The sequence below is a fragment of the Pseudophryne corroboree genome, chromosome 2 (assembly GCF_028390025.1).
Source record: "Pseudophryne corroboree isolate aPseCor3 chromosome 2, aPseCor3.hap2, whole genome shotgun sequence".
Taxonomy (NCBI): domain Eukaryota; kingdom Metazoa; phylum Chordata; class Amphibia; order Anura; family Myobatrachidae; genus Pseudophryne; species Pseudophryne corroboree.
Window position 1 is genome coordinate 632996039 of NC_086445.1, and position 25404 is coordinate 633021442.

Below are 25404 nucleotides of genomic sequence, written 5' to 3' on the forward strand. Positions count from 1 at the left end.
CCGAGTTGTTCGCTTGTTGCCGATTTTCGCTATATTGCGATTAGTCGCTTACTGCGCATGCGCAAGGTTCGCAGAGCGCATGCGCTTAGTTATTTTACTCAAAAGTTAGGTATTTTACTCACGGCATAACGAGGATTTTTCATCGTTCTGGTGATCGTACTGTGATTGACAGGAAGTGGGTGTTTCTGGGCGGAAACTGGTCGTTTTCTGGGCGTGTGCGAAAAAACGCTGGCATTTCTGGGAAAAACGTGGGAGTGTCTGAAGAAACGGGGGAGTGTCTGGGCGAACGCTGGGTGTGTTTGTGACGTCAAACCAGGAACGAAACTGACTGAACTGATCGCAATGGCTGAGTAAGTCTCGAGCTACTCAGAAACTGCTAAGAAATTTCTATTCGCAATTCTGCTAATCTTTCGTTCGCAATTCTGCTATGCTAAGATACACTCCCAGAGGGCGGCGGCTTAGCGTGTGCAATGCTGCTAAAAGCAGCTAGCGAGCGAACAACTCGGAATGAGGGCCATTGTCTTGAGTTCTGCACAATTAATTAAAATAAGATAAACAGCAGGTCCAATCTGGGTCATAAATAGCAGTCCCTGAGCATACAGCACATTTTGTTTTGGATGTTAGCCCAGCGCTGCATATCTCCAACCATTTCCAGAGTCCCTGCTTTGGTCTTTGAATTATAAATGTTTCTCTAACATCCATAAGGGATACTTGGATTCACTTAGTACAATGGGGTATAGATGGGGGTCCAAAGGAGCTGGTGCACTTTAAATCTTCAAACAGGGTGTGCTGGCTCCTCCCCTCTATGCCCACTCCCACAGCCAGTTTAGAAAAATGTGTCCTCAGGAGAGGATGCACACTCTGGAGCTGCAGGGTTTTACTTCAATTTGTTTTACATTTTTATTTATTTCAGGTAGGCTGTCTGGTCAACAGCATACCTGCATCGAGGGTCTTAGGGGGGAACGGATACCGACCTCATTAGGTGCCTGAGCCGATCCCCGCTGACAGGACATCAGTCCTGAAGGGCAGTGTACTGCATGGCATTGCGCTATAGCGCACACGCCCAAAGCACGCCGCACACCCCTAAGAGCAGCCTGTAGATGAGAAGAGTGGTGAGTGACAACCGGGGACCCACTAGGGGGCTCTCCCATTTTTTTTGTGCGGCGCTATCGCGGGGCGGCCATACGGACACTCCCTGGGGTGATCCCATAGGCTCCCCCCCCCCTTACCTGCGTAGACTGACAGCGATTAGTGAAAACAAGTGTTTGTGTTTGGGGCCTGATTTTACACTTTTGGGAGACTTTGGCCAGTACAATTAAATGAAAGCTCCGGTGCCATTATAGGGGACGGAGCTTATCCAGTGCAGGACCAGTGGCTTCCTGATGACTTCCTCAGCATTCCAGCAGCTGCAGCACGATTTCTAGCTCCTCCAGGGACACTCCAGCAACCAGGTTTCTTGGTATAGGGGTGTAAAAAGGGGGAGAGCCGCTTGACATATGCATTTATAAGCTTCTGTTCTGTGCACAGCTTAAATTGAACATAGTTTAGCCCTGCAGTTTTACTGAGTCTGCTTGGCTTGTGTGCTGGTCCCTCCTAGCTGAGTCCCTTCCACACATACCAGTCTGGGCAGGCTTGCTTGCACTTTGTGTGTTTGTGTGTGTGGGGGTTTTCTGTCTCCTTTTAACATGGTGAAACAAGTACTCTGTATTGTACACAACACCAGGTTTTCCCCCTCCATTGCTGATTCCCTCACATGTGAACAATGCAGCCAGTGCTCACAACTTAGTGAGGTTTTTTTTTTTTTGGGGGGGGGGAGGGGGATATACAGGAACCATCTTGGTTATTAGCTATAAAGACCATGATGGTTGACTTGTCAAATAAGTTAGCTGCTAATAGACAGGAAACACAGAGGCTGCAACAGTCTGTAGCAGATCTGTCTAGTAAAGCAGATGACAGACGGGTCACCCCTCTCTCTAAATCAGGGCCACATAAGCGTGGGTTGCCGGACATCCTCTAGTACTCTGATGAGGAGGTAACAGAAGAGGAGGGGGAGGAGCTAGAGCCTATTAGAGAGGATTCCTCTCCAGCACAGGGTATTGAACCCCTTATACTCGCTATAAGAGATGTGTTAAAAATTCCTGCTGAGGATACTGAGATACAGCAGTCATTTTTCTCTTTGCAGAGAAAGGCTAATGTCACATATCCTGATTCCAAAGAATTAGATAACCTTTTCAGGCAACCTTGGGTTAATCCTGATAACAAATTCCAAGGACAAAGCGTTTGATAAACACTTTCCCATTTGCCCAAAAATATGGGAAAACCCCCCTGCTGTGGACGCCTCGGTCTCACGCCTATCTGAGAAAACAGTGTTACCGGTTCCTGGAGCTACTGCATCAGAGGAACCAGGGGATAGGAAAATAGAAAATACTCTGAAGTCTATTTACACGGCAGCGGGAGCATCCCAGAGGCCTCTTATTGCAGACTGTTGGATGACACATGCCATTTATACATGGGCTGGTCAGATTCAGGAGGGCTTCTCAGGTGACAAGTCCTTATTAGAAATGGTGATGCTGGTGAAACACATTCAGAATACTGCACATGTCATTTGTGACTCTTTCAAGGATATATGTGCTATCAAAGCGAGGACCACTACCATGGCAGTTTCTGCACGCAGAGCCTTGTGGTTGCGTCAATGGGTAGCTGATGCGGAATAAAAGCGCAATGTGGAAGCTCTACCTTTCACAGGAGATTGGCTATTTGGGGGTGAGTTAGACACATGGATTTCAAAAGCTACAGCAGGGAAATTCACATATCTCCCTTCTGCAGCTCCACCGGCCAGATGTTCCTACCCGGGTCCCTCCATGCAGTCCTTTCGGACCATGAGGTTTAAGCCAAGAGCCAGAGGCACCTCAAATGCTGCGAGAGGCACCAGAGCTAAGACACAAAAACCTGCCGCTGCAGGTTCACAAGAACAGAGCACCAGCTCTGACTCTACTAGGCCTCAGTATGACGGTGTCACTCCATCCCTGGGGATCTCGAGGTGGGAGCTCGGTTACGTCACTTCAGCTGTATTTGGGACAGCTCCTGCCAGGATGCCTAGGTAAAAGATCTGATCTCCCAGGGATAGAAACTGGAGTTCAACAGTGCTCCACCTCACAGATATTTCAGGTCAAGCTTGCCAGCTTTAGAGGAAACTCGAGTTACGCTGCAGGAGGCAATTAAAAAATGAGTTCAGACCCAGGTCATTGTTTCAGTTCCACTACAACAGCAGGGAGAAGGATACTATTCCAACCTGTTTGTGGTACTGAAGCCGGACGGTTCGGTACGGCCCATTTTGAATCTAAAATCCTTAAACCCTTATCTGCGGGTTTTCAAATTCAATATGGAATCCTTGCGAGCAGTGATCTCAGGCCTGGAAGAAGGGGAGTTCTTGGTATCTCTGGATATACAGGACACTTACCTCAATATTCCAATATGGTCGCCCCATCAGGCTTACCTCAGGTTTGCTCTGCTGAACGATCACTACTAATTCCAGGCACTGAAAGTGGGGTTTAACCAAAGTTAAATCAGGTGCAAAAAAGGGCTGCTGTGCTAATTTAAGCAGCTACTATAGGCAGTGTCGGACTGGGGTATGAGGGGCCCACGGGGGGGATGCAGTTATAGGGAACCATACTTAGGGGTGTGGCCAGCCTACAAAGGGGGTGTGGCCAGCCTCCACAGAGGCTTGAAATACACAATAGTTCACTGTAGTGTAATGCAACATATCTACCATGTATAATACAAGTGCACAGTCTGGAACCTGATCCCCAGAGGAAGGAGTGGGCCCTCTGGCAGTGGGGCCTACCGGTGTTTCCCTGGTACCCCTGTAGGCCAGTCCGACCCTGGCTATAGGAACAGGTATAGTTAATCCTGTATAACTAAAAACACCAAACAACAAACAGATTAGCAGCGCTTTACAATAAAATAAATTAAACACAGATAGGTTAAATCAGTGAAGTTGATTGAAACACATGGAGATGAATGGACTGGAGGTGGGAAAAAAAGATTATTTAATAGTAAAAAATACAAATATTGTATTGAATAAAAAAATAATAGTTAAAAATGAATAAAATATACAACAACCAGATTCATCAAAGGGCTATTGGAATAGTGTGTCCGTTCCTTATTTCATGTGGACTACAGATGAGTAAGGTGCAAAGGAAATTAGGGCTGATAGCACAGTCCTGATGGTGATAATTACCACAATGGTTACCGCTGGAGGAGAGGAGTCCTCTGGATAGTGTCCAGTCGGCAGTGGTGATCTGGAGTGTAACCTGCCGCGTTTCGCTGCAGTACCTGCAGCTTTTTCAAAGACCTTTGAAAAAGCTGCAGGTACTACAGCGAAACGCGTCAGTTTACACTCCAGATCTCCACTGCCGACTGGAAATCGTTTGGGCTACATCCGGACCTTTAGTGGACCTTAGGACAATAATTCACAGATGATTGGGCAAACAGCATCCGCCCATTGGTGACTTTGCTCAACTACCCAGCATTGAGGATTCCGCAACCTGGTGAGGATTCAGGATCCCAGAGCTTCTACCCCCATAAAGGGACACTATCCAGAGGACTCCTCTCCTCCAGTGGTAACCATTGTGGTAATTATCAGCATCAGGACTGTGCTATCAGCCCTAATTTCCTTTGCACCTTACTCATCTGTAGTCCACATGAAATAAGGAACGGACACACTATTCCAATAGCCCTTAGATGAATCTGGTTGTTGTATATTTTATTCATTTTCAACTATTGTTTTTTATTCAATACAATATTTGTATTTTTTACTATTAAATAATCTTTTTTTCCCACCTCCAGTCCATTCATCTCCATGTGTTTCAATCAACTTCACTGATTTAACCTATCTGTGTTTAATTTATTTGATTGTAAAGCGCTGCTAATCTGTTTGTTGTTTGGTAATTCCAGGCACTACCCTTTGGTCTCTCCACGACACCAAGGGTCTTCACGAATGTGATGGCAGAAATTATGTTTCAGCTCCGTGTTCAGTGGATCAACATTGTTCCTACCTGGATGATCTTTTGATAAAAGCAAGATCCAGGGAGCGTCTATTGATCAATATCAGCCTCACTATACAGCTACTGTTACACCATGTGTGGATTCTCAATTTGCAATAATCGCACCTCGAGCCGACTCAACGGCTTCTGTTTCTGGGAATGATTCTGGACATAGTGGCTCAGAAGGTTTTCATCTCAGCGGACAAAGTGAGGACGCTTCAGGAAATGGTCCGAGTGGTTCTAAAACCGAATCAGGTATTCTATCCATCTTTGCATATGCCTCTTAGGAAAGATGGTGGCCTCATACGAGGCAGTCCAATACGGAAGGTTCCAAGCCAGGACCTTCGAACTAGATATGTTAAAAAAAGTGGTCGGGGTCGCATCTGCAGATGCATCGGATCATACGTCTCTCACCTCAGGCAAGGATGTCTCTCCTGTGGTGGCTGCAGTCCTACAATCTGGTGGAAGGTCGGCGCTTCGGGATTCAGGATTGCATTCTCCTAACCACAGATGCGAGTCTGAGGGGTTGGGGAGCTGTCACACAAGGGGCGCAGTTCCAGGGCAGGTGGCCAACCCACGAGGCCCTTCTTCCAATCAGCATTCCAGAACTCCGGGCTATCTACAATGCTCTGCTTTAGGCCTCTCCTCTGCTTCAGAATCAGCCATTCAGGTTTAATCGGAAAATGACACAGGAGTAGCGTACATCAACCGTCAAGGAGGAACAAAAAGCAGAGCTTGCATGCGAGATGTGTCAAAGATACTCAACTGGGAGGCGGACTTCCTAAGTCGACATGACCTCCACCCAGGAGAGTGGGGCCTCCACCCACAGGTCTTTCAACAGATCGCGAACCAGTGGGGTTGTCCGCAGATCGATCTGATGGCGTCTCGGCTCAACAAGAAACTTTGGTGGTATTGTTCAAGGACCAGGGACCCTCAGGCGACAGCAGTGGATGCACTGGCGATGCTGTGGTTTTACCAGTTTGTTTACTTGTTCCTTCCAATCCCGTTGCTACCAAGGGTGCTAAAGAGAATCAGAAGGGAAGGAGTTCAGGCAATTCTGATTGCCCCCGATTGGCTTCGAAGAGCTTGGTACGCAGACCTTTTGGTCATGTCGATAGAAGATCCTTGGCCTCTGCCAAAGCGAGAAGATCTTCTTCAGCATGGGCTGTTCATTTATCCGGACTTACGGCGGCTTTGTTTGACGACATGGCAGTTGAGCGATGCATTCTAGCTTATAAAGGTATTCTGGAAAAGGTTATTGCAACCATGATTCAGGCCAGGAAGGCAGTGGTGTCAAAACACTATCATCATATCTGGAAAACATATGTCTCCTGGTGTGAAGGCCGAAAGTACTCCCCTGCAGATTTCAACCTGGGTCGGTTTTTACGTTTCCTTCATCCTGGAGTGGACATGGGCCTATGGTTGGGCTCCATTAAAGTTCAGACCTCGGCATTGTCCATTTTCTTTCAGAAAAAGTTAGCAGCATTTTCAGAAGTACAGACTTTTTTGCAAGGCGTCCTTCATATACAACCTCCCTTTGTGCCTCCGACAGCGCCCTGGGACTTGAATGTGATTCTGGACTTTCTACAGTCCTCCTGGCTTGAACCATTGATGACGGTAGAAGACAAGTACCTTACATGGAAGACGGTGATGGTACTGGCCCTAGCTTCGCTAGGCGAGTTTCGGAGTTGGGGGCCTTATCATGCAAGAGCCCCTATTTAGTCTTTTACAAGGACAGGGCGGAGCTCATGACTCGCCTGCAGTTCCTGCCGAAGGTGGTTTCGGTATTTAATCTGAATCAACCAATTGTGGTTCCAGCCAATTCTGATGCCTCTTCTAATCCAGTGACATTGGATGTAGTGAGAGTCTTGAAGATCTACGTCAAGAGGACGGCTCGGGTCAGAAAAATGGATTCCTTTTTGTGCTCTATGATGCTCAGAAAAAGGGTTGACCTGCTTCGAAGCAGTCGATTGCTCGCTGGATCAGGCTTGTTATCCAACAGGCTTATACTTCGGCAGCCTTGCCTGTTCCACAGTCTCTGAGGGCCCACTCTACAAGATCGGTGGGATCCTCCTGGGCGGCTGCCCGTGGAGTCTTGGCTTTGCATCTATGCCGAGCGGCTATCTGGTCAGGGAGAAACACTTTTGTAAAGTTCTACAAGTTTGATACCCTGGCCAAAGAGTATACCCAGTTTGGGCAGGCGGTGCTGCAGATGTTTTACAGAAAATATTCTTCTTATGGCGCTGCAATATGGAGCTGCAACAGAGAGTACTGAATAGGTCACCAACTTATAGTAGACTGAAGTAGATGTCTCCACACGTTCCCACCCATTCTGGAAGCTTTTGGACGTCCCTATCGTACTAAGTGAACCCCAGTATCCATTATGGATGTTAGAGAAAATAGGATTTTAATTACCTACCGGTAAATCCTTTTCTCGTAGTCCATAAGGGATACTGGGCGCCCGCCTCAGTGCATTGACTTTTCTGCAGGTTGTTCTTGTATGAAAGTTGTCTGTAACAGCTGTTGCTGTCTTATTAACCAGCCGTTGCTGGTCTGTTTCCTGTTGTGGTGTGCTGGTGTGTAAATCTCACCACTCGTTATCTTGCTATGTTCCTTCTCTCACGTATGTCCATCTCCTTCAGGCACAGTTTACCTAGACTGGTTGTGGGAGGGGGCATAGAGGGGAGGAGCCAGCACTCCCTGTTTGAAGATTTAAAGTGCACCGGCTCCTTTGGACCCCATCTATACCCTATCGTACTGAACCCCAGTATCCCTTATGGACTATGAGAAAAGGATTTACCGGTAGGTAATTAAAATCCTATTTTAGTGTAGCCCTTGTTTAGGCTTTCAATTTAATTACAGTGGAACAGAAAGCTGAAATGGGACTCCACTGCAGTGTGCATACACCAGCCCCCCTGCATACTCAGGAGAACAGAGCTGGGGTTCCAGAGCAGATGGACATGCCATGCCGTATTCCTACCTCGCTGCTGGTATTCAAAGCAGCTATACAAGATGCCACAGCAGTAATTATGTACCTGGACCAATGCGGCATTTCAGCTGATGAGAACAAAAATAAGCATAGAGAACAAAAGAAGTGGACCTGTGCAGTGGTCAACACTGCTCAATAAGATTCCTTCTTTATCTCATTCAGGCTGTGAGCAGGCAGCCACAGTATCTTACAGAATTTACTACTATTCTCAACCAACATTTTACAAATAGAGTAGCAGAACAGAAGCAAATATCCAGAAAAAAGATACAGAAAGTGTACAGATCATATTGACATACTGTATAAAACACAATTTTGACCTGTTTAGGAATATGGATTTACCTTCAGAATTTCTTGGTGGTTTTCAGAAGAATATAATCTTCCATCTCGCACGATGTCCTCTACTAGCTGTTCATAATCCTCTATAGCAAACATGAGAATATGAAAGACTACTTTTCACAGACACAAATAAATATTGTATCCTCACATACCAATACATCACCAGTTCTTACCATCATATGTCACATATGGCACCTGGAAACCACGGGCACTGTTGATTTCATTGCTTTTAAAGTGGACCCAGAGTTTACGTGAACGTGCTGTGAAGGCAATTGGCCGTTCATATGTCTGACAAGTCTCATAGGTAGTGATGGAAGAAGGGGAAGCTGTAGAGTAATGAATAATATAAAATTAAAAGAAATCTGTGTGGCTTAGTTATCACTGATATGCTCATTCATTTTGGCATGTCTTTTTCTAGTATATTGGGCTGTGAACATCTTCCACGGGCACTTCATTGTTTACAGATCAGCAAATTTCAGGATCTGTATGGCGCATGTGCCAATCTCTGCAAAATCACTTGTGTAGTGCTCCAAACTTGCAGCATGATTAACATGCCCTATTGTCCTACATCAGGTTGAAATATGAGGGAAAAGGCATGGCAGCAGTGGTGTAGCTAGGCACCATGGTGCCTGGAGCAAGGGCATGTTTTCAAGCCCCCCTCCCCTATATTGAATTGGGGGTCTAGCCAACATGGCGTGTCATGTTACATTTGAAAATAAACAGTATTTAAAAATCCTAAATTGGTGACAGGGCCAGTTATAGATCTTGTGGAGCTGAGGGGCGAAATTTTCCTTTGGGTGCCCCCCATGTTTAAAATATGGTCAGTGCATGCCGAAGGCTTGCAACAACAATATAAGGGCATGGCTGAGGGCGCAACGGGCAGCGGCATGTAATGAGTCAAATTGACTCATTACATGCCGCCTCTGCTGTGTGCGCTGCGGAGGAGAGCAGCAGCGAGCAGCAGCGGAGAAGGAGGAGGAGGGAGGGGGACCGGAGCTGCAGCAGCGCTATGTAATTGGTAGTAGCGCCGCTGCAGCTGTCCCCTCTCCTTCCGTATTGGCTGCCTGGCGCTGCTGTGAATGCTGGGATGTGGTTCCTTCATCCCAGCATTCACAGTGGCGGTGGGCAGCCAATACGGAAGGAGAGGGGACAGCTGCAGCGGCGCTACTACCAATGACATAGCGGTGCTGCGGCTCCAGTCCTCCTCCCTCCTCCTCCTTCTCAGCTGCCTGCACTGAGGGATCTGATCATCTGCCAGCACGAGGAGCCTGACTGCCAGTGGGAAGAGATGGTAAGTCTCTCTCTCTCTCTCTCTCTCTCTCTATCTATTCTGTCTGCCGCAATTTGTAAAAAGGGGACTCTTTCTGCCATAATATGTAAAAAAGGGGACACTGTCTGCCGTAACGTGTAAAAAGGGGGACGCTGTCTGCTGTAATGTGTAAAAAGGGGGGACGCTGTCTGCCGTAATGTGTAAAAAGGGGACTCTGTCTACCATAATGTGTAAAAAAGGGGACGCTGTCTGCCGTAATGTGTAAAAAGGGGGACTGGCTGCCATAATATGTAAAAAAGGGGACGCTGTCTGCCTTAATGTGTAAAAAGGGGGATGCTGTCTGCTGTAATGTGTAAAAAGGGGACTCTGTCTGCCATAATGTGTAAAAAAGGGGGACGCTGTCTGCTGTAATGTGTAAAAAGGGGGACGCTGTCTGCTGTAATGTGTAAAAAGGGGGACGCTGTCTGCCGTAATGTGTAAAAAAGGGGACTCTGTCTGCCGTAATGTGTAAAAAAGGGGACGCTGTTTGCCATAATGTGTAAAAAGGACGCTGTCTGCCATAATGTGTGAAAAGGGGAGGCTGTCTGCCGTAATGTGTGAAAAGGGGACGTGTGTGTGTGTGTGTGTGTGTGTGTGTGAGAGAGTGTGTGTGGTAAGGAATATAGGTGGTCATTCCGAGTTGTTCGCTAGCTGCTTTCGGTCGCTGCACAGCGATGAGGCAAAAAAAGTGGCACTTCTGCGCATGCATATGCGGCGCAATACGCACGCGCGTCGTACTATTACAAAGAACAATGTAGTTTCACACAAGGTGTAGTGAAGCTTTTCTGTCGCACTGCTGGCCGCAGAGTGATTGACAGGAAGAGGGCGTTTCTGGGTGTCAACTGACCGTTTTCAGGGAGTGTTTGAAAAAACGCATGCGTGCCAGGGAAAACTCAGGCGTGGCTGGGCAAACGCAGGGCGTGTTCGTGACGTCAAAACAGGAACTGAAGTGATCGCAAGTACTGAGTAGGTCTGAAGTTACTCTGAAACTGCACAAAATTATTTTGTAGCCGCTCTGCGATCCTTTCGTTCGCACTTCTGCTAAGCTAAAATACACTCCCAGTGGGAGGCGGCATAGCGTTTGCACGGCTGCTAAAAACTGCTAGCGAGCGAACAACTCGGAATGACCACCATAGATTGTGAGCTCCCATGGGGCAGAGACTGATGTGAGTGACAAAATATTATCTATGAAGCGCTGTGGAATATGTGTGCACCATACAAATAACAGGTAATAATAAACAAATAATGGCTTCATTGGGAAGGGGTGTGGCCACAGAATAGTACCAATTCATATTACACCGCACAGTAGTGTCCATTATTCACATTACACCACACAGTAGTACCCCTTATTCACATTATTAGCAGGATTCAAATGTTCCCCCCTCCACCCCGCCCCCTATCGCGCCCGCCGGCAGTATTCTAATGTTACTGCCGACGGGCGGACAACTTAATTTCAGCTCGCTACCCCCATCCAAATGGGTCTCTTCACAATCGCGCTCATTACTATAGTCGGGTTTAGGCGCTTGAGGCGCCTAGACCAAACTGTAGTTGAGCGCGATCAGTGCAATAATGCAATCAGCGCAATAACGGGCTACATTTGCATATCGCCACTCTACCCCCGTCGGGTGCGATATCATTTGAATCTGGCCCTATGCCACACAGCAGAGACCCCTATACACGTTACACTATGGTTGAGCCCCTTATACACATTACACCATGGTAGAGCCGCTATGGAAGTTGATGTATTTAACTATTTACTTTTCTCTATCGTCCTAGTGGATGCTGGGGTTCCTGAAAGGACCATGGGGAATAGCGGCTCCGCAGGAGACAGGGCACAAAAAGTAAAGCTTTTCCAGATCAGGTGGTGTGCACTGGCTCCTCCCCCTATGACCCTCCTCCAGACTCCAGTTAGATTTTTGTGCCCGGCCGAGAAGGGTGCAATCTAGGTGGCTCTCCTAAAGAGCTGCTTAGAAAAAGTTTAGCTTAGGTTTTTTATTTTACAGTGAGTCCTGCTGGCAACAGGATCACTGCAACGAGGGACTGAGGGGAGAAGAAGTGAACTCACCTGCGTGCAGGATGGATTGGCTTCTTGGCTACTGGACATCAGCTCCAGAGGGACGATCACAGGTACAGCCTGGATGGTCACCGGAGCCGCGCCGCCGGCCCCCTTGCAGATGCTGAAGTCAGAAGAGGTCCAGAATCGGCGGCTGAAGACTCCTGCAGTCTTCTAAAGGTAGCGCACAGCACTGCAGCTGTGCGCCATTTTCCTCTCAGCACACTTCACACGCAGTCACTGAGGGTGCAGGGCGCTGGGGGGGGGGCGCCCTGGGAGGCAAATGTAACCTATATAAAGGCTAAAAATACCTCACATATAGCCCCCAGAGGCTATATGGAGATATTTAACCCCTGCCTGGATTCACTAAATAGCGGGAGACGAGCCCGCCGGAAAAGGGGCGGGGCCTATCTCCTCAGCACACGGCGCCATTTCCTCTCACAGCTCCGCTGGTCAGGACGGCTCCCAGGTCTCTCCCCTGCACTGCACTACAGAAACAGGGTAAAACAGAGAGGGGGGGCAAATTTATGGCGATATTTTGATATATATAAAGCAGCTATAAGGGAGCACTTATTATAAGGCTATCCCTGTTATATATAGCGCTTTTGGTGTGTGCTGGCAAACTCTCCCTCTGTCTCCCCAAAGGGCTAGTGGGTCCTGTCTTCGTTAGGAGCATTCCCTGTGTGTCTGCTGTGTGTCGGTACGTGTGTGTCGACATGTATGAGGACGATATTGGTGTGGAGGCGGAGCAATTGCCAAATATGAGGATGTCACCCCCTAGGGAGTCGACACCAGAATGGATGCCTTTATTTATGGAACTACGGGATAGTGTCAACACGCTAAAGCAGTCGTTTGACGACATGAGACGGCCGGACAATCAATTAGTGCCTGTCCAGGCGACTCAAACACCGTCAGGGGCTGTGAAACGCCCTTTGCCTCAGTCGGTCGACACAGACCCAGACACAGGCACTGACTCCAGTGGTGACGGTGACGAATCAACCGTATTTTCCAGTAGGGCCACACGTTATATGATTTTGGCAATGAAGGAGGCGTTACATTTAGCTGATACTACAGGTACCACTAAACAGGGTATTATGTGGGGTGTGAAAAAACTACCTATAGTTTTTCCTGAATCAGAAGAATTAAATGACGTGTGTAATGAAGCGTGGGTTGCCCCTGATAAAAAGCTGATAATTTCAAAGAAATTATTGGCATTATACCCTTTCCCGCCAGAGGTTAGGGAGCGCTGGGAAACACCTCCTAGGGTGGACAAGGCGCTAACACGCTTATCTAAACAAGTGGCGTTACCCTCTCCTGAGACGGCCGCACTTAAAGATCCATCAGATAGGAGGATGGAAAATATCCAAAAAAGTATATACACACATGCAGGTGTTATACTACGACCAGCTATAGCGACTGCCTGGATGTGCAGTGCTGGGGTAGTTTGGTCAGAGTCCCTGATTGAAAATATTGATACCCTGGACAGGGACAATATTTTACTGTCGTTAGAACAAATAAAGGATGCATTTCTTTATATGCGTGATGCACAGAGGGATATCTGCACACTGGCATCACGGGTAAGTGCTATGTCCATTTCGGCCAGAAGAGCTTTATGGACGCGACAGTGGACAGGCGATGCGGATTCAAAACGACATATGGAAGTTTTGCCGTATAAAGGGGAGGAGTTATTTGGAGTCGGTCTATCAGATTTGGTGGCCACGGCTACAGCCGGGAAATCCACCTTTCTACCTCAAGTCACTCCCCAACAGAAAAAGGCACCGACTTTTCAACCGCAGCCCTTTCGTTCCTTTAAAAATAAGAGAGCAAAGGGCTATTCATATCTGCCACGAGGCAGAGGTCGAGGGAAGAGACAGCAACAGGCAGCTCCTTCCCAGGAACAGAAGCCTTCCCCGGCTTCTACAAAAGCCTCAGCATGACGCTGGGGCTTCTCAAGCGGACTCGGGGACGGTGGGTGGTCGTCTCAAAAATTACAGCGCGCAGTGGGCTCACTCGCAGGTAGATCCCTGGATCCTGCAGATAATATCTCAGGGGTACAGGTTGGAATTAGAGACAGATCCACCTCGCCGTTTCCTGAAGTCTGCTTTACCAACGTCCCCCTCCGAAAGGGAGACGGTTTTGGAAGCCATTCACAAGCTGTACTCTCAGCAGGTGATAGTCAAGGTACCTCTTCTACAACAAGGGAAGGGGTATTATTCCACTCTTTTTGTGGTACCGAAGCCGGATGGCTCGGTAAGGCCTATTCTAAATCTGAAGTCCTTGAACCTGTACATAAAGAAGTTCAAGTTCAAGATGGAGTCACTCAGAGCAGTGATAGCGAACCTGGAAGAGGGGGACTTTATGGTATCCTTGGACATCAAGGATGCGTATCTCCACGTTCCAATTTACCCCTCACACCAGGGGTACCTCAGGTTCGTTGTACAAAACTGTCACTATCAGTTTCAGACGCTGCCGTTCGGATTGTCCACGGCACCTCGGGTCTTTACAAAGGTAATGGCCGAGATGATGATTCTTCTTCGAAGAAAAGGCATATTAATTATCCCATACTTGGACGATCTCCTAATAAGGGCAAGGTCCAGAGAACAGCTAGAGATGGGATTAGCACTGTCTCAAGAAGTGCTAAAACAGCACGGGTGGATTCTGAATATTCCAAAATCCCAGTTAATGCCGACAACTCGTCTGCTGTTCCTAGGGATGATTCTGGACACGGTTCAGAAAAAGGTTTTTCTCCCGGAGGAAAAAGCCAAGGAGTTATCCGAGCTTGTCAGGAACCTCCTAAAACCAGGAAAGGTGTCTGTACATCAATGCACAAGAGTCCTGGGAAAAATGGTGGCTTCTTACGAAGCAATTCCATTCGGCAGATTCCACGCAAGAATTTTCCAAAGGGATCTGTTGGACAAATGGTCAGGGTCGCATCTTCAGATGCACCTGCGGATAACCCTGTCTCCAAGGACAAGGGTGTCTCTTCTGTGGTGGTTGCAGAGTGCTCATCTATTGGAGGGCCGCAGATTCGGCATACAGGATTGGATCCTGGTGACCACGGACGCCAGCCTGAGAGGCTGGGGAGCAGTCACACAAGGAAGAAACTTCCAGGGAGTATGGACGAGCCTGGAAACGTCTCTTCACATAAACATTCTGGAACTAAGAGCAATATACAATGCTCTAAGCCAGGCAGAACCTCTGCTTCAGGGAAAACCGGTGTTGATCCAGTCGGACAACATCACGGCAGTCGCCCATGTGAACAGACAGGGCGGCACAAGAAGCAGGAGTGCAATGGCAGAAGCTGCAAGGATTCTTCGCTGGGCAGAGAATCATGTGATAGCACTGTCAGCAGTGTTCATCCCGGGAGTGGACAACTGGGAAGCAGACTTCCTCAGCAGACACGATCTTCACCCGGGAGAGTGGGGACTTCATCCAGAAGTCTTCCACTTGCTGGTAACCCGTTGGGAAAGACCAATGGTGGACATGATGGCGTCTCGCCTCAACAAAAAACTGGACAGGTATTGCGCCAGGTCAAGAGATCCGCAGGCAATAGCTGTGGACGCGCTGGTAACGCCTTGGGTGTACCAGTCGGTGTATGTGTTTCCTCCTCTGCCTCTCATACCAAAAGTATTGAGAATTATACGGCAAAGAGGCGTAAGGACGATACTAGTGGTTCCGGATTGGCCAAGAAGGACTTGGTACCCGGAACTTCAAGAGATGATCACGGAAGATCCGTGGCCTCTACCTCTAAGGAGGGACTTGCTTCAGCAGGGTCCCTGTCTGTTTCAAGACTTACCGCGGCTGCGTTTGACGGCATGGCGGTTGAACGCCGGATCCTAAAGGAAAAAGGCATGCCGGAAGAAGTCATTCCTACTTTGATTAAAGCAAGGAAGGAAGTAACCGTGCAACATTATCACCGAATTTGGCGAAAATATGTTGCGTGGTGCGAAGATCGGAGTGCTCCGACGGAGGAATTTCAACTGGGTCGATTCCTACATTTCCTGCAATCAGGATTGTCTATGGGTCTCAAATTGGGATCTATTAAGGTTCAAATTTCGGCCCTGTCGATTTTCTTTCAAAAAGAATTGGCTTCAGTCCCTGAAGTCCAGACCTTTGTTAAGGGAGTGCTACATATACAGCCTCCTGTGGTGCCTCCAGTGGCACCGTGGGATCTCAATGTGGTTTTGGACTTTCTAAAATCTCATTGGTTTGAACCACTAAAGAAGGTGGATTTGAAATATCTCACATGGAAAGTGACCATGCTTCTAGCCCTGGCTTCGGCCAGGAGAGTGTCAGAACTGGCAGCTTTATCTTACAAAAGCCCATATCTGATTTTCCATTCGGACAGGGCAGAACTGCGGACTTGTCCGCATTTTCTCCCTAAGGTGGTGTCAGCATTTCATCTGAACCAGCCTATTGTAGTGCCTGCGGCTACAAGTGACTTGGAGGACTCCAAGTTACTGGACGTTGTCAGAGCATTAAAAATATATATTGCAAGGACAGCTGGAGTCAGAAAATCTGACTCGTTGTTTATATTGTATGCACCCAACAAGATGGGTGCTCCTGCGTCTAAGCAGACGATTGCTCGTTGGATCTGTAGCACAATCCAACTTGCACATTCTGTGGCAGGCCTGCCACAGCCTAAATCTGTAAAGGCCCACTCCACAAGGAAGGTGGGCTCATCTTGGGCGGCTGCCCGAGGGGTCTCGGCATTACAACTTTGCCGAGCAGCTACGTGGTCAGGGGAGAACACGTTTGTAAAATTTTACAAATTTGATACTCTGGCTAAGGAGGACCTGGAGTTCTCTCATTCGGTGCTGCAGAGTCATCCGCACTCTCCCGCCCGTTTGGGAGCTTTGGTATAATCCCCATGGTCCTTTCAGGAACCCCAGCATCCACTAGGACGATAGAGAAAATAAGATTTTACTTACCGATAAATCTATTTCTCGGAGTCCGTAGTGGATGCTGGGCGCCCATCCCAAGTGCGGATTATCTGCAATAATTGTACATAGTTATTGTTAACTAATTCGGGTTATTGTTGAAGGAAGCCATCTTTCAGAGGCTCCGCTGTTATCATACTGTTAACTGGGTTTAGATCACAAGTTGTACGGTGTGATTGGTGTGGCTGGTATGAGTCTTACCCGGGATTCAAAATCCTCCCTTATTGTGTACGCTCGTCCGGGCACAGTACCTAACTGGAGTCTGGAGGAGGGTCATAGGGGGAGGAGCCAGTGCACACCACCTGATCTGGAAAAGCTTTACTTTTTGTGCCCTGTCTCCTGCGGAGCCGCTATTCCCCATGGTCCTTTCAGGAACCCCAGCATCCACTACGGACTCCGAGAAATAGATTTATCGGTAAGTAAAATCTTATTATTTAATTCAAATAAATTAAAAACACTATATATGTACCAACTGACCTGATCTCACAACCCCCCAAATAATGAAAATAAAGCCCCAAATGTTACCCCCCCCCCCCACAGACCTGATTATCCCCCAATCTCCAAATGAAAATGATGCTCCAAAACTGCTCCCCCAGATCTAATAATCTCCCAACGCCTCAATTAAAATAATGCCCTAGACGTGCCCCCCCCCCCCCCCGACCTGAAATCCCCCGAAGGCTCAATGAAAATAATGCACCACACAATTGCCCCCCCCCCCCCCCTCCCCCCTCCCCCCCGGTTTGTTAATCTCCCAGTGAATCAATGAAAATAATACTCTAGAACTGCCATCCGAGACCTGATAATACCACTATGCTTCAATGAAGATAATGTCTCAGAACTGCCTGAGGGGCTGAGCGAGCTGTGCCGCAGCATCCTGAGGGGCAGAGAGAGCAGTGCCGCAGCAGCCTGAGGGGCAGAGGGAGCTGTTCTGCAGCAGCCTGAGGGGCAGAGAGAGGTGCTGCAGATGCCTAAGGACAGAGAGAGGTGCTGCAGCAGCAGCTGGGGCAGAGAAAGGTGCTGCAGCATGAATGTAGAGAGGAGTGCTGCAGCAGGCCGGGGCAGAGAGAGATGCTTCAGCAGCCGAGGCAGAGAGAGGTTCTGCAGAAGCAGGGCCAGAAAAAGGTGCTGCAGCAGGTAGGGAAGAGAGAGCTGCTGCAGCATCTGAAGTAGAGATATGTGCTGCAGCTTCCAGGAAAGAGAGAGGTGCTGCAGCAGTGGTGGCCCGCTGGAAGGGGAGGGGGAGGGGTATGTGTCAGTGTGCCCTCTACTTTTTCGGTGCTCGGAGCTTGTGCTCCACCATCACTACTTGGTGGTGTCTATAACGGCTAGTGTTTGTAACCTCACACTGTCCCTTGTATCTACCATTTGGCCAGGATGGCACTTGCCAGGGGCACCAGGCAAGGAGGGGGCGCCACCTGGCGGTGCCACCCGTGGCCAAAGGGTAGAACAGTAGTACTGTCAGACTGTACCTGGTGAGAGTCTATTACTGCCGGCGCGGCTCCGGTGTCCGTCAGCACCGCACTGCACTAGTGATCAGACGAGTGTCCAGCAGCACCGCACTTTGTAATCAGACTCAAAATAAACTACAGCTCCCAGCAGCCCTTGTTGTAGGTGTGTGGGTGTGTGTGGAGGGGGGCGCAAGGGGCACCCGGACCCCTAGATACACCCCTGCCTGGCAGCAAACATTCTCACTACAGCAGATGTTTTTAACAGAAGCAAAAAAAACCCTACAGTTTTACTTTTTTATTTTACTTAGAAATATCTATATCCACATATATCCACATATTGCTGACATTAAATATAATACTAGCACAGGTAAATTCAGTTTTAGCCCGTCTACCACATAAAATTCCATCATGTGTCCAACAAAGCTCCATGGAGATATCCTATACAGCACTGTACAAAACCAGTATACATTTTTCTGCCTCATGCTTCTATTCAACACAGCCCCAAGTCAGAGTACCAAACGCAGCCTCATTGCAGTATCAAATAAAGTCTCAAGCCATATAGAATATACACAATCACTCGTAATTTTATAGTACAGCTGTATACCAAATGTCCTCTTGAAATTCTCATCTCATTGTCCTGCTGTAAATGGAACCAACCCTGAGTCTCAGCAGCAGCACTAGTGGAGATAATTTTCTGAGGGGCATATCAGGAGTTTGGTTCAGGCTGCCAGGGTAATAGTGTGGGGGTTGTTCCCTAGTTGTGTCAAATGTAATTGCTGTAACCTCTATTACTAAGTCATTAATGGAATGGTTTGGAATAGCCTAATTTAGATTTAACACTAACATGGGTGGAGTGTCCTACCATTGTATAGGGCATGATTTGGTGGACCACTGTAAGCTTTGAGACTACCCCACCCTCTTGCAATTGTCTAGAGGCACAACCCTTGGCATAGCATTAACCAGCTGAATATGTGGTCTCACTAAGAGACCAATGGTAGGAGAGATTGTGACATTACACCTACAAGGATAGCTGCAGTGTGGAGATGTGCCCTGTATCACAGGGCACATCAGTGCAGCGGAGAGTGTCCGGTGCAGGGACTGCGTATTGGTTCCCTGCACCCGACCTGGAGTGGCGACGGACAGTGCCGCAGCAGCAGCGCTTCAAACTTGGCGCCATTTTGGCAGCCAATCGGAAGTGCTGGCAGTGGGATTTTGAATCCGACGCCGTCCGTGAGCCAATCACGGCTCACGGTGCGCCGGCCAATGGAATGCGGGCGCGGTGAGCCAAACGGCGCTCGCCGTGTCATAGGCCCCGCCCCCGGTGAGTGACGTCAGATGCCGCTGGGACCCAGAAGAGGAAGGAGACCACGCTGAAGAGCGGCGAAGAGCCGGACGGAGAGGAGAAGAAGCGCGGCGGCCGGAGCAGAAAGAAGGCGTCGGGTGAAGAGCTCCAGTGGCCGCCGAAGAGGCCAGAAGACGCCGGCCTCCAGAAAGAAGATGTCCAGCGGTGGCTGGATGCGGAGGAGCGGTGGCGGCGCCGCTGGCCAGGTCGGGTCAGCGGCCGAAGATTGAGGCGGAGGACCCAGAGAGGCCACCAGGGGAGGAATACAAAAGAGCTAACGAAGCTCCCCCCTGGTGCCTCTCCCATCAGTACAGGTAGGCCCTCGGTGAGGGCGCCTGTCACCTCCCTCCCTTCTCTCCTCCCTAGACCATCAGGGTTCGGGCACTAGTCCCGTGGGTACATTCAGGCTTCAGGCCTGTGGGGCATGATAGGCGGACACTAGGCCCGTGGCCATAATCAGGCAATAGGCTTGTGGGGACCAGTAGAGGGCATTAGGCCCTAGTTCCAGTGAAGACCCCCTGCCAGGTATATAAGGTGACTTTGGGCATCAGGCCCAGGTCACCCAACCGGCCGCACGTTCGGTGGGTGCTATGCCCGTGGGGAAAAGTCAGGCCTCTGGCCTGTGCGCAGTTAGGCTTAATTGGGCACTAGGCCCAATTAAGCAGCAAGGGGAAGTGGGTAGGCTGTACGGCGCCCACTCCCCAGTAATCTAAGGTAGATAGGAATTTAAAGGGACAGCACCGCTGTAGAGACTTGTACCGTACTGTTATTGTGATGTGTGTTGTTTCCGTGCAGGGCAAAGTTTGTTTACAGTTCGTGCATAGTTGTGTTGCACCACATACACCTGAGCTAGTTTGAGGGCTCTGTTCCTGTAGCTAGTGTAGTGGATGCACACTAGGGTAGAGTTAGGCCCTGCACAGCTATTGTTTGTTTGCCTCCTTACAGGGACCTTTGGAAAAGAGTTGATACTCCTTAATTGGTTCTCGGTTCTTCCTAGCTCATCCTTCGTCTGCATCTGGAATGGTATTGCCGTGTCAGAGTCCAACTGAAGGTTCCAGGTCCGTTGAAGGTTCCGTGACCTGAAGGTGAGAGAGTGCGGCGCCTGGTAAGTAGTGAGTCTACACCTGCTCGGCAGCAGGCACTACACCGCACCACCACCCTCACAGCAGCTCCAGGAAAAAGCTTTCAGCATGCATTCCCTGGGAGCCAGCCAATGTGAAGGAGCATGGGGGTTAAGTAGCAAAAACTGCTGATAAAATCGCATGCTGGGGACCGCCCAGCACAGAGCAAGGATGCCCAGCAGTGCGATCGCAATTCAATTGAGATGGCATTGCAGAAAGTGGCGAATAGAGGTCTACCCTTGTATATGCGGGTAGCAGTTGATTTACCGACGGACACAATACCAACGACCATAATCCTGACAACCATTGACCGACAGTCAAAATACTGACACAATCAAAATTCCAACATTCATTATGCCGACATAGTCAGAATACAGTCATCTGAAGTGCCGACATGTCAAAATGCCGACATGCATTTTCAAGGAATTTTGCCCCAAAACAGACTTGTTCCTACTTTACCATCCCAGTGGACCTGGAGGGGGAACATAATAGCGCGCCGAGCGCAGCGAGGCACTGTGGCCGAAACATGCGAGGGGACACGGTACACTTACACGGTGTCCATGTCGATCTATGTCGACATTGACACAGAAAAACTTATGTCGGTATTTATGATACATCAGCATTTCAAATGTCAGTATTCTGACTATGTCAGCATTTTGAACATGTCGGAATAAAGAATGTCGGTATTTTGACCATGTCGGTATTTTGACTGTAGGTCAATGGATGTCGGGATTATGACCGTCGGTATTGTGTCTGCTGGTAAATCATACTGAACCCGTATATATAGAGCCACGCTGCACAGGCGCACTGCCGCCATGTTTCCGTGGGGATGCCGGCTGTCGGGATGCCGGCTGTCAGGATTCCGACGTCGGTTTTCCTGAACCTCTCAGGATTCTGGCTTCGACATTCTGACAGGTGTCAGGATTCCAGTGTCGGTGCTCCGATTGCCGGAATCTTGACAGCTGATATCTTAACGGCATCCAGTGAGTCCAATTGAGAGCTGAGCATGCAGGAAGTCAAACTTAGCACAAATAAAATGACGACTATACCTATAATGATAGAGCAGGTGAGAAAGCAGAGCGCGGGTGGGAAGACTGAAAGAGGGGCATAAGGAGGTGGTGTGCAAAGCTACTATCAGAAAATATGGGAAAAAAGAAGGTAAAGTTGTATTGTGAACTGAGGAGGATCAGCCTTAAATGGGTTGTCCATGGTGTCCAAAATGTAATAAAATTAGCAGCAGTGTCATGTAATACTGAGATGATTCTATCCATTTTATAGGTGGATCAGATGGTGTTAATTGTAAACTTTCAGCTTTAATGGGAAGAACAAAAATATTGTATGGAACATTTAGGAATTGCAGCCTTTTTTATACACAGCCCCTAGGGGCTCAAATGTTATTGCATAAATTACCATAATCGTTATATAAAATGTTAATTTTTAATGCTTTGTCGAGAACCCTTTGCAGGCATTTTAAAACCATACTCATTATAACTCATTATGTAACTTGAATATGTTTTGGTAAACAGCTAAAATGACAAAAATTGTGCCAGTGTTCAAATATATATGGACCTAAGTGGGGGGCTAATTCATACCTGATCGCTAGCAGGTGATTTTTGCACTGCTACGATCAGATAGTCGCCGCCTACAGGGGAGTGTATTTTAGCTGTGCAAGTGTGTGAACGCATGTGTAGCAGAGCTGTACAAACAGATTTTGTGCAGTCTCTGAGTAGCCCAGGACTTACTCAGCCGCTGCGATCACTTCAGCCTGTCCAGGACCGGAATTGACGTCAGACACCCGCCCTGAAAACGCTTGGACACGCCTGCATTTTTTCATACACTCCCAGAAAACGGTCAGTTGACACCCACAAATGCCTTCTTCCTGTCAATCTCCTTGCAAATGCCTGTGCGAACGGATTCTTTGTACAAACCCATCGCTGAGCGGCGATCCGCTTTGTACCCGTGCGACGCACCTGCGCATTGCAGTTCATATGCACGCGCAGTTTAGACCTGATCTCCTGCTCTACGAAAACGCAACCTAGCGATCAGGTCTGAAAGACTCCCTGTGTCTTTACCATGTACTTACATTAGTAGATGTAATACACTATATCTATACATTTATGCTAATTAAAACATGTGTCCTGATGTCACTTTAATAATACACAAAGACATGTAAAATCTTGCATTATTGTTTTTGAAAATGGTTGCATCATTAAATGAGTTATGTTATATGTGCACCAAAAGTCCATCCAATTTTATTTTACTCTAAAGGAGTTATTTTCCATAAAATATGCTAGATCATTTACCATTCTTGCGCATAACCAGAAGGTCTCCACACTCATCTTCAGAGGGCAGGAAAATCTCAGGTACCACTAGCAAAATTTTTCGTTTGGGGGGAGGACTGATATTCCAGGTACATTCCACACTGGAAGGGTAGTTTCCTGGGTAATTTGGTGACTCTAGAAAACCAGTGTACTCCCCTAGTTCCCCTCCACAGTGCCGGTCTGAAAAAGAAAGGTGAGGTTGAAACAGTTTTACAAGGAATACAGCAATTTCATGAAAACTTGGAAAATAATTTATTTGTCTCAAGGAGCTGTATATAGTTAATGTAGGAATGAAATTATCAATTGACATTAAATTTACTAACATGGATGAACATTGGCGCTGATTCAGAGATGCACACTAATGCATTCACAGCTGTGATACCATATGCAGCAAATGTGTAAAAATATACTAATGCTGTAGCCACCTGGAAATGTACTGAGACACCACCCACGGCTTCACAGATCCAAGCAACTGCGTACAAACCCACAGTGGTGGCTGCAGATCTGAGTAACTCTATGGTCGCGCAGAATGGCCACAGGTGCCATATTTTCTGAATACGGAATCACAGATGTAAAAACGGTTGTGGCACACCTAAGCTTTTGCCTCCACTGCCCAAAATGGTCCCCGACTGTAAATCACTTCGCAAAGAAATTCTCACAGTGTGCGGCATCGCTAAGGTACCTTGGCGTGTGACCGTAATCACTTAACTCCGTAAATATTGGCATTGCATACATCTCTGAATCAGGCCCAATGTGTCTAATTTTAGCTCAAAAGTTAATAAATGAAATTATTTGGGTTTCCATACATTATATGCAGTATTACATCCTTTCCTAGTATGTATGTGGTGAATGTCCTGCATTTCTCCACTATCCTTCAGTTGTACACTGTGATATGCTGCTTTACTACAATAACATCAGAGTTTTTCATCATTACACACCACACAAGGTGGTGACTACACGACAAAAAGAATAGTCTTGGCAAATTTAGTTTATAGGACATTTTGTTCTTTGAAATGTTGCGGAATCAGACATTTATGGTGTAAAGTTTTTTGTTTTTTTAATATTTGAATTAAGATTGGTTAATTTCATAGACACAGGTGCTTTATGGTCTTAGGGGGCAATTAAATTGTTTTTTACGTACCACCACAGCAACTCAATTGACTATTATTTCTGCTCACAATCTCATAAGCTGGTGAGCAGAAATGGCATTTTCCTTGTCACGCCCATTAATTTACATGGGTTTAGCCACTTTACTTGACTAAACCTGGTGTATTTGGGCACCACAAGTGTTATAAGTAATGGGTGCCCAAAAACAATTAAATAGCTTCATCAGGGGGCCAGTACTTACTGAAGTGCAAAAAACAATTGAAACACCCCCTTAGATTGGTATACTGAAGTGATGAAGTGGTCAATAATGGATGTAAGGTGTGCAGTGCACATTGGCCCCAGGGGGGCCCACACTACACACTCTGCACCCATTTATGGAATAGTTACCCCTCTGGAGTCCCATGTAGGTGGCAACAGTGCTGCACAAATCACCAGAAAATGAATCAGCAGCCATTTTACCAGCACTCGTGCATGCGCAGTAGGAAAATTACCAGGAAAATGGCCACCAAGCCATTTCCCTGGCGACATGCGCATGCACACTAGACTCTGGTACAACGCTAGGATCTCCTCAGAGTCTACTGAGCTGCCAGTTAGAGAGGAGGGGGGCTAGATGGAGATTGCACATAGGCCCCCTCCTCTTAACGTGCCCCTGGTAACCATTAATTTTTTGCAAGGCCTATAAAAGTAGACACATAAAGGTAAGATGGGCAGGCATAGTCACATTTTTTACATAAGAGTTAACTCAAAAGTATATACAAAATTTCTATACATAAATAAATAGAAGGCCTGCAAGCTAAGTTCATATAGTATTTACTAAAACTATATAATTTACTTTGTGATACGGAAATGTATAAACCTTTCTTAAGAGTGGAGAAGTGGACAAGTGTCCATAGCAACCAATCAGGTTTTAGTTAGCATTTATCAGGTACATTACATAAAATAACAGGTGTTTGCTATGGATAACGTCTCCACTTTTCCACTCTTTAGAAGGTTTTATACACCTCCAAGTGAGATGGACATAACTGTGTAAAGTATGTGAGAGAAATGCAATGCTCGCATTTATCATTTCACCCCCTTCCCCATCATCTCCTTTGCTGAGTTACATCTCCTTTTTATCCACCCCCATGACCTTCTTGCTGTCCCGCTATGTCCCCTCACTCTTGCACTGGGCGATACTGGTGGAGCCATCAAAGTCTGTGCTGGAGTTTCCAGGGCATGCGATGCAGTAGTTCTGCCGGAATTCAGGCTGATAAAAGCCAGTCATGCAGCGGATACAACGGTGTAGAGTTGTGTTATAGTAATGGCCTGGAGAGCACTGAACTGAAGGAAGAAAAATAGTGGTTTGAACAACTCAGAAATACCAAAAGGTGAAGCCAAAAAAGAAGAAGAAAGA

General features: G+C 47.6%; 1 protein-coding gene across 6 annotated transcripts in view; it reads right to left on the reverse strand.

Moving 5' to 3' along the window:
• Positions 1-25404, reverse strand: part of SCUBE3 (signal peptide, CUB domain and EGF like domain containing 3) — a 207439-nt gene that overhangs the window by 12398 nt on the left and 169637 nt on the right. For 5 of the 6 annotated variants that reach the window (XM_063954914.1, XM_063954912.1, XM_063954913.1 and 2 more), the window contains 4 exons: positions 25170-25331; positions 22887-23084; positions 8544-8696; positions 8374-8453 (listed from right to left, as the gene is read on the reverse strand). In XM_063954914.1, the coding sequence (XP_063810984.1) occupies positions 8374-8453; positions 8544-8696; positions 22887-23084; positions 25170-25331 (593 nt within the window). Of the gene's footprint in view, positions 1-8373; positions 8454-8543; positions 8697-22886; positions 23085-25140; positions 25332-25404 lie in introns of those variants that run through there. The other variant, XM_063954916.1, reaches the window with a different exon arrangement.